Raw genomic sequence first — 12,076 nt, 5'->3', positions numbered from 1 at the left:
CAGTCTAACTGCTCTTTTTCTATTTAATTTACATGCACTAACTACAATTTTCCCAGGCTTACTTTGCATGACATCTTTGATGAGACTGAGGGTCAGTCAGAGTGTGGTCCACTAAATCCAGTCATTTGAAGATAACAAGTCATAATTACAAAGAAAGTGACTTTCATTAGCAACACAATGTAATGTGTTGTTCTTCTAAGGCCAGGCAAGTCAAGTTTATTTGTGTAGCACATTTCACGTACAAGACAATTCAAAGTGCTTTACATAAAAACATTTTAAGAAATGCAATAAAAAGTATTAAAAGCAGAAATTAAAGACAGACAGACACAAGTTAAAAATAGTTAAATGAGTTAAAAGAAATAAAAGGTTGTAGTTTATTCTGGTGGATTACTGAAATGCAGCAGTAAATGAGAAGATTTTCAGTCTTGCCTTAAGGCAAATAGGAATTTTACAAACCCTGATGCATTGTGGGAGCTGAAAGCTGCCTTGTTTGGTTTTAACTCTGGGTACAGAAAGTGGGCGTTACCCTGACGACCTGAGGGTTCTGGTTGGTTCATCATGGACCAGGAGATCAGAGATGTATTTTGGCCCGAGACCATTCAGAGATTTATAAACCAGCAGGATTTTAAAATATATCTGTGACAGACAGGAAGCCAGTGTAAAGATCTGAGATGTGGAGTCATATGGTCCGCTCTCTTGGTGTTAGTAAGGACTCGGCTAGCAGGGTTCTGAACCAACTGCAGCTGTTTGATGCATTTCTGAGGAGACCTGTGAGAACAGGGTAGTAGTCCAGTCCAGAGCTGAACGATTAATTGCATTTACGATTGTATCGCAATATCATAAAACGCCATTTTGAAATGTAATGATTGATGGCTGTCATGTGAGGCGAGCACTCGACTGCATCAACTCTTCATGCTGCGCTTTACTCCATTGTGCAAAGGCCTCTGGCTAGACCGTCTATGGGCTAGATGGAGCAGTCTGAAACTGAATCAACTTAAACTCAGTCTAGAAGAGGAACAGCACATCAATACTGTAGGATTATTTGGATTTTTACAAAAAAGAAGATGCAGTGCGACGTCAGGTGTTCAGAGCAAGGCCTGCTAATGTTGCTACTTCACAGAGTAAAACTATAAACTTGTTCCAGCATGTAAAAAAAAAAAAAAACACTAGAGCCATGTACGACAGATGTGGCTAAAATGTCGAGCACTACTGCACCAGATAGGGTGTTTGAAAGTGTTGCTCGTTACAGCTTAAAAACAGCACAGGAAAATGACTGTCAATAACTGAGCTAAAGATGTGGTGTCTGCACGGTGACCAAGCCTCGGTTCAAGACATTGATAAGTGATACATCAGGAGCTAAATAACCGATCCTGCATCATGAGACACTCATCTAAACAAACGTTTCTCAGGATTTTCGGTTTTGAATAATTCAAATATTTTCAACCAAAATGTCAATGAAACTCCTATGGTTGTTTTCTCGCGTGGGGTATTGAATAGTGCACTATTTGTCTATTAGAACTCTGATTAAAACTTAATATTCTACAGCGTGATGCTGATTTCCCTTCTTTTTTTTTTTCCTCCTACGCGAGTCAGAGACGTCGTCACTCGTCAGAGACGTCGTCACTCGTCAGAGACGTCGTCACTCGTCAGAGACGTCGTCACTCGTCAGAGACGTCGTCACTCGTCAGTCTCAGTTCATAGATTGGTATTAAGATATTGGTAATTGATGTGCCCTTGAAAAGAGGTGCTTAAAACGAGGAACACCACCGGATCTGTTGTAAACTTATTTTAGCCTTTTGGTGAGTTTAACTGTCCCACTTTGAAATGGAACAGGGGCGATCTCTGCCAACACTGAAATTGGTTTCTAAATCACCACAAGACCACAGAACCGCATTTTAGAGGTACAGGGCCTTCGATCAGAACCACTTCAGAAGCCAGGATACTTAAACTGCTCAAACTAGGATTACATTAACTCTGGAACACATTCAATTTCTTTTAACATTTGATTTGCGAAAATCTTAAATAGTTAAATTTCTCTGCGTTTTCATTGGTCCAAATATTTAATATTTTGTAAAATCTGATTTTTTTCTTTTTCTTTTTTTATAAATCATACGAAAAAGAAAATATTTTTTTCAAATTCGTATTACCTTTGTTATAATTGTTTTGTCAGTTTAAATGTATATCTTTGAGATAGAAGATCTGTTGGTTGATAATCTCCTGGAAAGATGGTTATATAGATTTGTGTGTCATCTGCGTAGTTATAACAATTCCCACCCCCCGAGGATTTGAGTGAAATCATGAAGCCAGTTCTGTAGTACCTTTCATAACATTTAACCTGCTAAATTGCATAATCTTGCTGGAATGCAAACAAATGTGACTGAAGAGTAAAGGCAGCTAAAAACAAAATAAACTGAAAACAAAACAAAGTGATGACATGTCAGTAACCCTCCTGAAAGTATTATTTAAATATGAAGGAATGTAATGTGTTCATCATGTTTTCTACATGTTTGGCTTCAATGAGATCATCTGCTGCTGGTGGTTTCTAATTCTCCTGGAGTTTAATTTGAGCCAGTTAAAGATGGTTATGTGTGTGCATTTCATAGATTTATTCTTGAAATTCAATCAAAAACTTGTAAAGGCCATTTCTTTCCCCCCACAATGTATATTCACATAAAACTTGCAAGAAGAAACCTCACAAATGTAACACTAAACCCAGAACTAATGTTAATATTTAAATATTTTCTTTAATCCAAGTTTGGTTCCACAAACATCCTCAGTACACATTTTATCTGCTTCAATAAAAATGACCCTTACATAGTTGCATTCCAGCTTTACCTAGACAAATTCAGTAAATTAAGAAAATATTGTTAATTCATTACCTTTTTCAGATGTTCTTGTCCAGAAGAAGGTGACCTCCTCCTATGTACAAGGACTCAACGTAAGCCAAGGCACTCCGCAGCGAGGTCAAACAATAGCCCTCTTCACCTATCAAATAACTGAAATGTAGAAATGGGTGTTAGTTGATACCGAAAACATCTTGACTTATGTGAAGACAAGAGAAGTCTTACAGGGGCTGTCTTGTCAGAAAAAAAAAAAAAACAAAAAAAACTCACTTTTTTTTTTAGAACAAAAGAGCAGATCAAAAATGTTTGACATGTACAGGAAACCAGCTACATATGACCTTATACGGTGTGATATCAAATACGCTGTGGTTGGTTCTTTGGTAAATTACAGACTTCAGATTCAGAAGAAATATTTTTTTTTGGCAACTCAATGTTAAATTGCACAGTTTCTGGTAGCAGAGAAATCAAAGCATTACTGAACCTCGACTGGAGAACTGAGATCTCCATTTATGATTTACAACCACGTTTTACTTTTAATTTGTGGCCAGCTGAAACATCAATACTGGATTACATTTGCAATGAAGGCTGTTATCCATTTGCTTATTTAAATCCCTGTAGTGACCTTTGTTGGGCCAGGTAGAGTATAATACCATGTGCACAGACTGTCGGGTGTTCATTCAGACCTCTCATAGCCTTGTGGTTCCACATCTCCCTCACTTGAACACTCCCAACCCACTAAACTATATAAAAATAAAGTGGGACTTTATTTGCATTTTTATGGGGAGGAGAAACCAAATCCCAAATATCCTGACATTCTTTAGCTACAGCAAATCTAACCGGCTGCCTTTTTACAACCAACTGTTTCTAACCGCTTTGACTAGACTTCTAGAATTTGGTCAGAACTCACACGCAATGACACCAAGAATGATACAGTATGGGAACCCCAGATCACCAGCTTTCCCTAATTATTTCAGTTGATTGTTTTTCTAGTTTTTGGCAACATGCATTCAGCCTTAATGTTATGCACCCATTAACATCAGACGTGATTAACACCAACTGCACGAATACTGAACCTCTTTCTGTACTTGATTATTCTGGCAGACACACAGTCAGTCAGTTAAGATTAAAACTGTGAGCACAGATTTTTTTTTTTTTCTTAAGCGAACTTCATCTGATAAAGCAGAGCTAGATCTCATCCTTCTCACTAAAGAAGGCTGTTTAGTTAAGCGTATATTGTTGAGTGGTTTAACCTTATCAGTAACATAAGTATGAGTTTAAGTACATTCAAGTTTTTCTTAGAGAACTGTATTTTGCAGACATTTCTTTGAAATTATAAAACTAAACCAGACATCTTTTGAGTAATTGGTGAATGCAATGAATGCAAAAGTGTGGGTGTTCTTCCTCTGTTGTTGAGACGCTGTCAGCACTGAAGTCAGTGTTTACAAAAAAAGAGAAGGGAGGTGATGTGTTCAGCTCCAAAGCTGAAACAGCATTTTAGTCGTATAGGTTAATTCAAGTATAAAGATTCTGCACTTAAGTTGCCATATAATGCTCATTTTCAGGCATCCAGTTTTAATCTCTGGTATCCTCAGAAAAGTTTTGAAACCAGCATTAACTCAAAAAGCCCCATTTCAAAATGACAAAGAGAGAATCACAAGGAAAGAGTGTCCTAGAAACTAGTTGCTTTTACTGAAATGCGTTTGGGATAAGTTACATCTCTGGAGCTTTAGTGATGGGCAGAGCTAAAGGCGCATGAACACAGTCGACTCCTGTTGCCAGTCAGACACACGTGTTTTTAACATAACATGTTCTCATGATTTCAACATTTCCTGTAAATAATCTAAACATGTCAAATCCTTTCATATTTGAGCCAGAATCAGATTTACAAAATGAAACTGATCAGCACGACTTACTATGATAAAGATGAGAGCTGGACGTCCGCGTTTAATAAACACAATGCACGTTAACCCATTACCTGCTATGTGGGAAGTTCTGTAAAAAGGTCGACTAAGTCTGCAGTCAAGAAATTCAACAACTAATGATGCTGTTGGCAAATTCGTTTTGACTTCATAGTTATAGTCATAGTAAAAACCAAGGCGGCCTTTGTGTGGTAATGAGTGATATTAATTGCTTTTTTGCATGCAATGCATTTTAGCGAAGCATAAAAGATTCTGCAACTATGCTCACTGCAACCACAATGTTTGCACTAAAATTGTACAAAGCTGCCAGTCGTCAACAAAACAAAATTTACTTGAGACTTGCCACTAACATTCATTACATTCAAGAGTTGGAACAGACAGCAACAGTCTTTCTGCTAATCCATCAGAAAACAGTCCTCCACAACATGTTGCAAGAAAATAATACTGTATATGCCAAGTTACTGGCCTAGAAAAAGGAACTGCATCCACTGAGACAAGTAGCCAAGTTTCCTTCCCAACCAGAAATACGTTTCATCCTCAAATACGAGACATCTTGGAAACAAAATAAAAAATGTTCAGTAAGACGCAAGAACAGGTCCATTGGGATGGAAAATGTACGCAATTTGTGCTGCACTATAATACACCTCCACTTTTAAATATAAGCTTTTTGTCTTGAGATTATGACCATGAGAAAAATTCACCCTCTATGACATGATAGAGTGTCAACATTAGGAAAAAGCTCACCAAAACGTGTTCCCAGCAAAAAGCAATATTTTGTACTATATTCATATTTTTTCATTTTATCCATTTCATATAAGTATAGGAGCAACTTTTTTTATTAACAGTATGAAGCATTTAAGGATCACATGCTGAAGATGAGTATCAAGCTCAGATAAGCGGAAATGGATGGATGGTTTAAAGCAGGGGTGTCCAAAGTCAGTCCTCGAGGGCCGGTGTCCTGCATGTTTCAGATGTTTCTCTGCTTCAGCACACCGTGATAAAAGTAACTGTGTCACCAACAGAGTTGTCCAGACCTTGATGGCAAGCTGGTGACGACCGTTAATTTGAATCAGGTGTGTTGAAGAAAGGAGATATCTAAAACATGCAGGACACCGGCCCTCGAGGACCGACTTTGGACACCCCTGGTTTAAAGCATATTTCAAGGCCCAGTTATTTAGTCTTTGCCAATTAGACACCACTGAATAAAAACATTTTAGAATAAAATCTTATTCATTTTTGAATAAAAAAGGCAAAAATACACATTTAATAGGAAGTTGACTCACCCCTCATGAATGAACTCCTCCAAAGCAGCACATTCGGACACTAGCTGGGGACACTGGCACTTTATAGCCACAAAGGACAGGATGGGCAACAGATCATCTGCACCACTGTAAGATGAAAGAAATGAAAGAAATCTATAGCCCCTTTCACACAGCCAGTTCGAGGCGGGAACGTTGCGCCTTTAAGCCGCCTCGCTGTTCTGTGTGAAAGTCACGGAGGCGGAATGGGGGGGCCAAGTGGCCCCACCAATAAGCCGGCAGCGGAGGTAGTCACAGAGCCGTCACAGAGCCGAAACGGGGTCTGTGTGAATGACACAGCCGGCATGCCGGCATGCCACTAGACGCTGACGCTGTCGTCACGCCTCTGATTGCGGAACGCCGGCATGCTGTGTGAATTTACAGACGGGAGCGGCGTTATGCCGGCGTTGTATGGTTCTGTGTGAACCAACAAAGGCGGCGTATTGGCAGGACTTCTTTACACCAATATTGCGGAATCTCTGTGTGAAAGGGGCTAGTGAAACTATGTCGGAAACCAAGTTAAAAAAAAAAAAAAAAAAAAACCTGAAATAAATAAGAGCAGAAGTTTTAAATAAAACAAACAAAAAAAACTGACAATTACAGAGCATTCTGGTATGTGCTCCCTGGGGACTGAATAAAAACAAAATCAGACGTAGCTCTTAATGGGGTGCGTGTTCAGGGTTGGAAATGATAAAGCCATTTTCTCTCCCTCCAATCTGTTAGGAGGACAAATTGCAGCTTTGGAGATGATAGCCTGATATAATTTTCCCCGTGTGCAGACAGTGACCATTTGTTTATCAGGACTCACACGCAGGGCTAACTGCTGGCTTTTTGGCTTGCGTGAGAAGGTAGGTTGATGGCCCTTGACTGACCCGGCTGCACGCAACTGGATACTCTTTTTCTGCTGGTTCTGGAAGGTGTGGATAAGCTCATGTAACCGCGAGAGCTGGACCTCACATGCACACACAATTGCAATCCTAAATTATAATCTTAAGAGTTCACTTTTGCAAACATCATTCTCTCACACGGCAACTTGTGTATCTGCATTCCAACGACACAATACACTCCAGTCACAAGCATAAATACTGATTTCAGGGGGAAAACTGCTCATGCTGGGTTTTACCCTGTTTTGGAGTTTATTAAAAGATTAAACAAATTTAAAAAAAAATACAGTAATAATTGGGAATAGTTTTAAATTTGAAAAGGGTAAAGAGGAAATATATTGACCAATTGAACAATGCAGAGGGAGAGTGAATAAAGAAAGAAGACAAAAGCATACAGACAAGAAATGGGTAAAATGAGTTTCCAGCTGCTTCAGGACAAAGAGCAAAAGTAAGGGTGTGGTCACAGAAATGAGCACACCGTCAACACATAAATGCACTTTTTGAACATCAGCAGAACATTTTGACTAAGCCCACTTCCAAAACAAGTCCTCGAACAACTTTTCTGTGAGTCAGAGACATTTTTAGATTGACTAAAAAAAGCATCACACTGAGCCACAATCAAGACAGAAAAACCAGTACTGACAGATTGGTGATGGTCACATGTCAAATTTATATTATTATTATTTAAGATAAATGCTGATCACTGCGAACATTCATGTTTCATCAAATTTTAGTTTAATAGGCTAGAGGCTGACATCATAAAAATGTAATTGATCTGCCTACTCCTGTTAGAGATGTTTTGGTTAAAATACACAGATAGTTTTTCTATTCCTTTAAGCAAGTGATGATTAAAGAACTAATGTCAGACAGGACAGGTCTCAGAAACAAAATAATCAGTGATTAAGATCCTTTTTATGGTTAGCCAAAGTTTACCTCATGTTTCCAAAACAAAAACCACCCAGTGTCTTCCAGTCTTCATTTATTTCAATGATACTGTTACTAAGTTGTTTATTTTACTGGGACTTTTGTCTGGACTATACACAACAATCCTTTACCATCTCTGCATTTGCGAATAAAAAGGTTTGAGTGCTCCCCGGTCAACACTGCTGCTCTGTTGTTTCTGATCACTTCACACAGACTCCAAAACAAGGAGACAGATATAGAGCAGCAGACATAGCCTCAGTCTCCCCCCCAAAAAATTGGCAAATTTAGCCGAGGAGAGAAAGGAACCAGGACAAAAGTATACTTGGAGGGGAGGCAATAGTACACAATATGAAAGAGGACTCTTTGAAGAAGAATTATATCTGAAATGTTTTCTTCTTTTAACTAATTTCAGGGCTAAATAAAAGGCTTAAAAAAAGATCTTTATAATATGAAAAAATGTCAAAACTACAAAATCATCCAATAAGTTTAACACAAATATTTTATACCTCATTAAACAAGACTGGTTCTCCAAACAATGCTCCTATTGTAAGACTAGGATTCAACCTATTTGGAATTGTATTTTTCTTTCTCTTTATTATACTGTTTATCACTTCACTTTCTCTTTCCCAAACCTTGTTGTTGGCCCCTGGGTTTGTCACAAGCTCAGACAGGACGACCCACTTTAGAGTCTGGCCAGTAAGAGGCTCCCTACAGGAGGGCAATAGAGCAAGAACAGCCCCTGCTGTGCCAGGCCTGACTGAGCACTGATGAGACCTGACAGTGTTGCTATAAAGGCTGAGAGGCTTAAATTATTTTCAGATAATTCCAGTGAACCTCAAGACAGCCTATCCTTCTGCATTATCTACATGAAGTAAATGAGGAAATTATTTATTTTGAAGTTAAATGAGATGCACTGCAGAGGAATTTCCCCCTATAATGCCAGATCTATCATGTTTGATACATGAATTTCTGAGACCTTTCCACCACCCCCATAAATAAAGAGGGAAAAGTTTCATACAAAGAAAAAAAAAGAAAAAAAATACATAAACTTACCTAATGTATTCATAATAAGAAATTAAATATTTAGAAATTGTTAAACACGAAATTGGAAATGTTTGATTAAATTATGTCAGGCATTATTATTGTTATTATGTCACCCATTAAAAGGTTAAGATTAATAGAAAAGAAAACTGTTCCACTGATATGGACAATGCCTCATTGCTACAAAACTACATTTTTCAAACAACATTCCCTCAGTGAGGTATTTTACACATTTTCATAAGCTGACCATGACAATGTCTCTCAGTGCGCAAATTATTGTAGACGATTTACTCACATAGCTGCCGTTTTGGGTGTAGAGTCTCCTTCTTGCAGACACTTGTAATTCTCAGCACAAGCACAGATGAGGCGCAATGTCCTAACTGTAACAAACACAGCAAAAACATGTTAGCTGGCTAATATTTTATATATAGCTTCCCACAACAAATAATGTATCGTTTTGTCATGGGGTTAGTGATTTGCTTCAAGATACAAGGTCTGAGGAATTGATGAATAGGAAGAGATGGATAGTAGTTTTTTTTTTTAAAGACAACTTAAAAACAATATAAAGAAAAGAGAACCACCTGCAAGAACACAAAAACAATCAAGAGACCCTAGATCTGAAACCCTGGCTCCATAACATCTTTGTCTTACCTAGGGAGGTCATACATTAGCTTTGCACCAATCACGCCTCCAAAGAGTTTGTAGTTACTTTAGAATGAGAACCAAAAATATCAAATGTAATATAACTTCTTCCAAACAAGATTATTTAATCATCATTGTCTTCTGATTGGTTGGTAGGTTTTCAACAATGACAAGTCCAGAAATCAAGCTGTACATTAATCTTAAGAGAACAAAAGTCATCAACTGGAGGATCTGCAACATAAAGACTAAACACCAGCATCTGTACTGGGATGGTTGTAAAAGCAGTCCCGCTAAAGATGGAAGATATTTGTTGCATCCTAACAACCAAATACAGTTTATCCAAGACATCATGGAAACAAGAACAGCAGCACGTGCTCACTCCCTCCTTGGTGTGCTGTCAACAAATGTTATGCTTTTAAAATGAACCCACTGTGCATATAATACATGTTAAGTCTAAGACTACATTGCTTTTTTGTTTCCCCCCCCACTGGCTGGTGACATGATTTATAGCAGTAAGATACCCTGCTGAAGAATAACCACAGGACCTTCAGTCTGGTGGTATCTGAACAATGAAGGCGATCCCCATCTTCTGATGTAGTTAGTGGAAATCCCTAGTTTATTTTGCATAGCAAAACAGCACCTCATATCATTTTTCTGGTGCCAACAAAATTATCTAAAAAGGTAGGAATTCATCTTTGCAACACTTTGGATTTTAAGAACACAGAAATGCTGAATTGAAGACTGCATCATTTTTTTCTTTTTTCAATAGGGTGCTGCTCTGCAGGGTGGACATGGTTAAGGGCTAAAAACCACGTGTCCACATGAGCAGGACTGTTATAGCAACATACTACCTCAGGTGTTATAGCAACATACTACCTCAGGTGTGCTACATTTAATACAATTTGCTTGATGAAAAAAGAAAAGGGGGATGATGGGGACAGGCCTATGCTGGCGATGGAGAGAAATCCACTTGCAAGGCTTTACAGAGGAAACATTACATCCTCATGATCTGATGCCAACAATTTTGTGATTTATATTGTATTTGGGGAAAAAAAAAGGGCTGATAAGTACAAAAAAAAAACCCATTGTATCAGTATACTCACACTGCTTTTATCTATAATTATTTATAAATTACCTCTCTTGAAAGAGGTTATGTTTTCACTTTGTTTCCTTTCATTACTGAATGAAACAAACTTTTACACTAAGCAAGGGTCAGACCGGCTCTCAAACTGGGTGTGTAGCCGTTTACCAGGAGTCATGCGTCCTGAAGGAAAGCCTCTGTGCGAGAGGGAAATAAACTCATACTGAAAAACCATTATAATTTCTCCTACCTATACATTCCAGCTTCCTCTGTGGACAGCAGTCTTGGACAAGAAGTTTAAGCTCCTGAACTGCAGACTCATAGGGGTAGGAACCTTGCAGCACGCCAGGATCTTGTGGAAACAGTTTCAAGGGAACACCGACATCTTCTGGAGAGGCATTGCAGTACAACCTCAAACCTTTCTCCAAGGCCTGCTCTCGCTCTCTGTGGACCCCCCTAACAAAGAAAGACATGCAATATTGAAAATTGACTTTAATTGCAAAATTATGTTGTGTTACCGACACCGCTTCCAAGAGCTTCTGGATTTCCGTGACATCTCATTAACCGTCAAGTTCTCTTCCACCAGCGGTAGACAAGCAGCACTTGCATTGTTAAAAGTGAATAGTTTTCCCAAAAAACTTTCTCCCATAATATAAGTCGCCTGGCAGAGGTTTTTGTTTGTAATGTTTGGCGTGCCACTGTCAGCTGTTAAGTTTGTCAATAGTCAAATATAGTCTGTGGCACCTAAAGGTAGCCAACTTGAGTAATTCATTTCTGTACCTTAAACTGAAGCATGCAGCGAAACGGAAGTAGTTAGTGTCAAGCAAACTGCTGTCCATTATAGAAAATATATAAAGACAAATAAAAGGTAGAGGCACAACTGATTAAATCCAGCATCTTACATGAGTAGGAAGATTATGTAGCACTCACTGAGAAGATGAAAAAGACAGCATTATCCTTAACAATAGCAGCATCATTGTCTCAAAGTATCCATAATGATGAGACCTGATATGGTGGCATTTCACACCACTTACAATGTAGCCCCCATTTATTGTCAAAACACATGCTGAATACAGTCAACCCCAGACTGATGCATCTTCTGTATTATTTTTTTAACTAAGTAATTATGTAATAAAGCTATGCAAGGCGCCATACTAGTGCGACAACAACAAACATGACGCTCTAAACAACAACGAGGTCCTTCAGCAGGTCATTTTTGTTATGCTTGGCTTTCGGTTCTTTGTACGTTTTGTACGTACATGCAGCACTGTATGAGAGAAGGTTGTGGGCGGCGAAGAAAAACACACCAGAAAAGAGAAGAAAAATTCTGGGGTCGACTGAACAGCAACTTAGTCTTTGTTTTGAGCTTGCTTTTGTCCAGTGACGTTTTTCTATCCGCCAATCAAAAGACTTCATCCTGTGATGCCAGTAGTCCATCAAAACT

General features: G+C 38.5%; 1 protein-coding gene across 1 annotated transcript in view; it reads right to left on the bottom strand.

Moving 5' to 3' along the window:
* The window catches only part of vps9d1 (VPS9 domain containing 1), a 37,522-nt gene that overhangs the window by 8,072 nt on the left and 17,374 nt on the right, over positions 1-12,076 (bottom strand). The window contains exons 13-16 of the mRNA XM_061721282.1: positions 10,883-11,088; positions 9,205-9,289; positions 6,046-6,150; positions 2,880-2,996 (exon numbers count right to left, since the gene is read on the bottom strand). Coding sequence (XP_061577266.1) covers positions 2,885-2,996; positions 6,046-6,150; positions 9,205-9,289; positions 10,883-11,088 — 508 coding nt within the window. The 3' untranslated portion in view covers positions 2,880-2,884. The remainder of the gene's footprint in view (positions 1-2,879; positions 2,997-6,045; positions 6,151-9,204; positions 9,290-10,882; positions 11,089-12,076) is intronic.

The sequence above is a fragment of the Cololabis saira genome, chromosome 5, assembly GCF_033807715.1.
Source record: "Cololabis saira isolate AMF1-May2022 chromosome 5, fColSai1.1, whole genome shotgun sequence".
Lineage (NCBI taxonomy): Eukaryota > Metazoa > Chordata > Actinopteri > Beloniformes > Belonidae > Cololabis > Cololabis saira.
The sequence above is the reverse complement of the archived record's forward strand: the minus strand, read 5'-3'. Positions and strand labels throughout refer to the sequence as shown.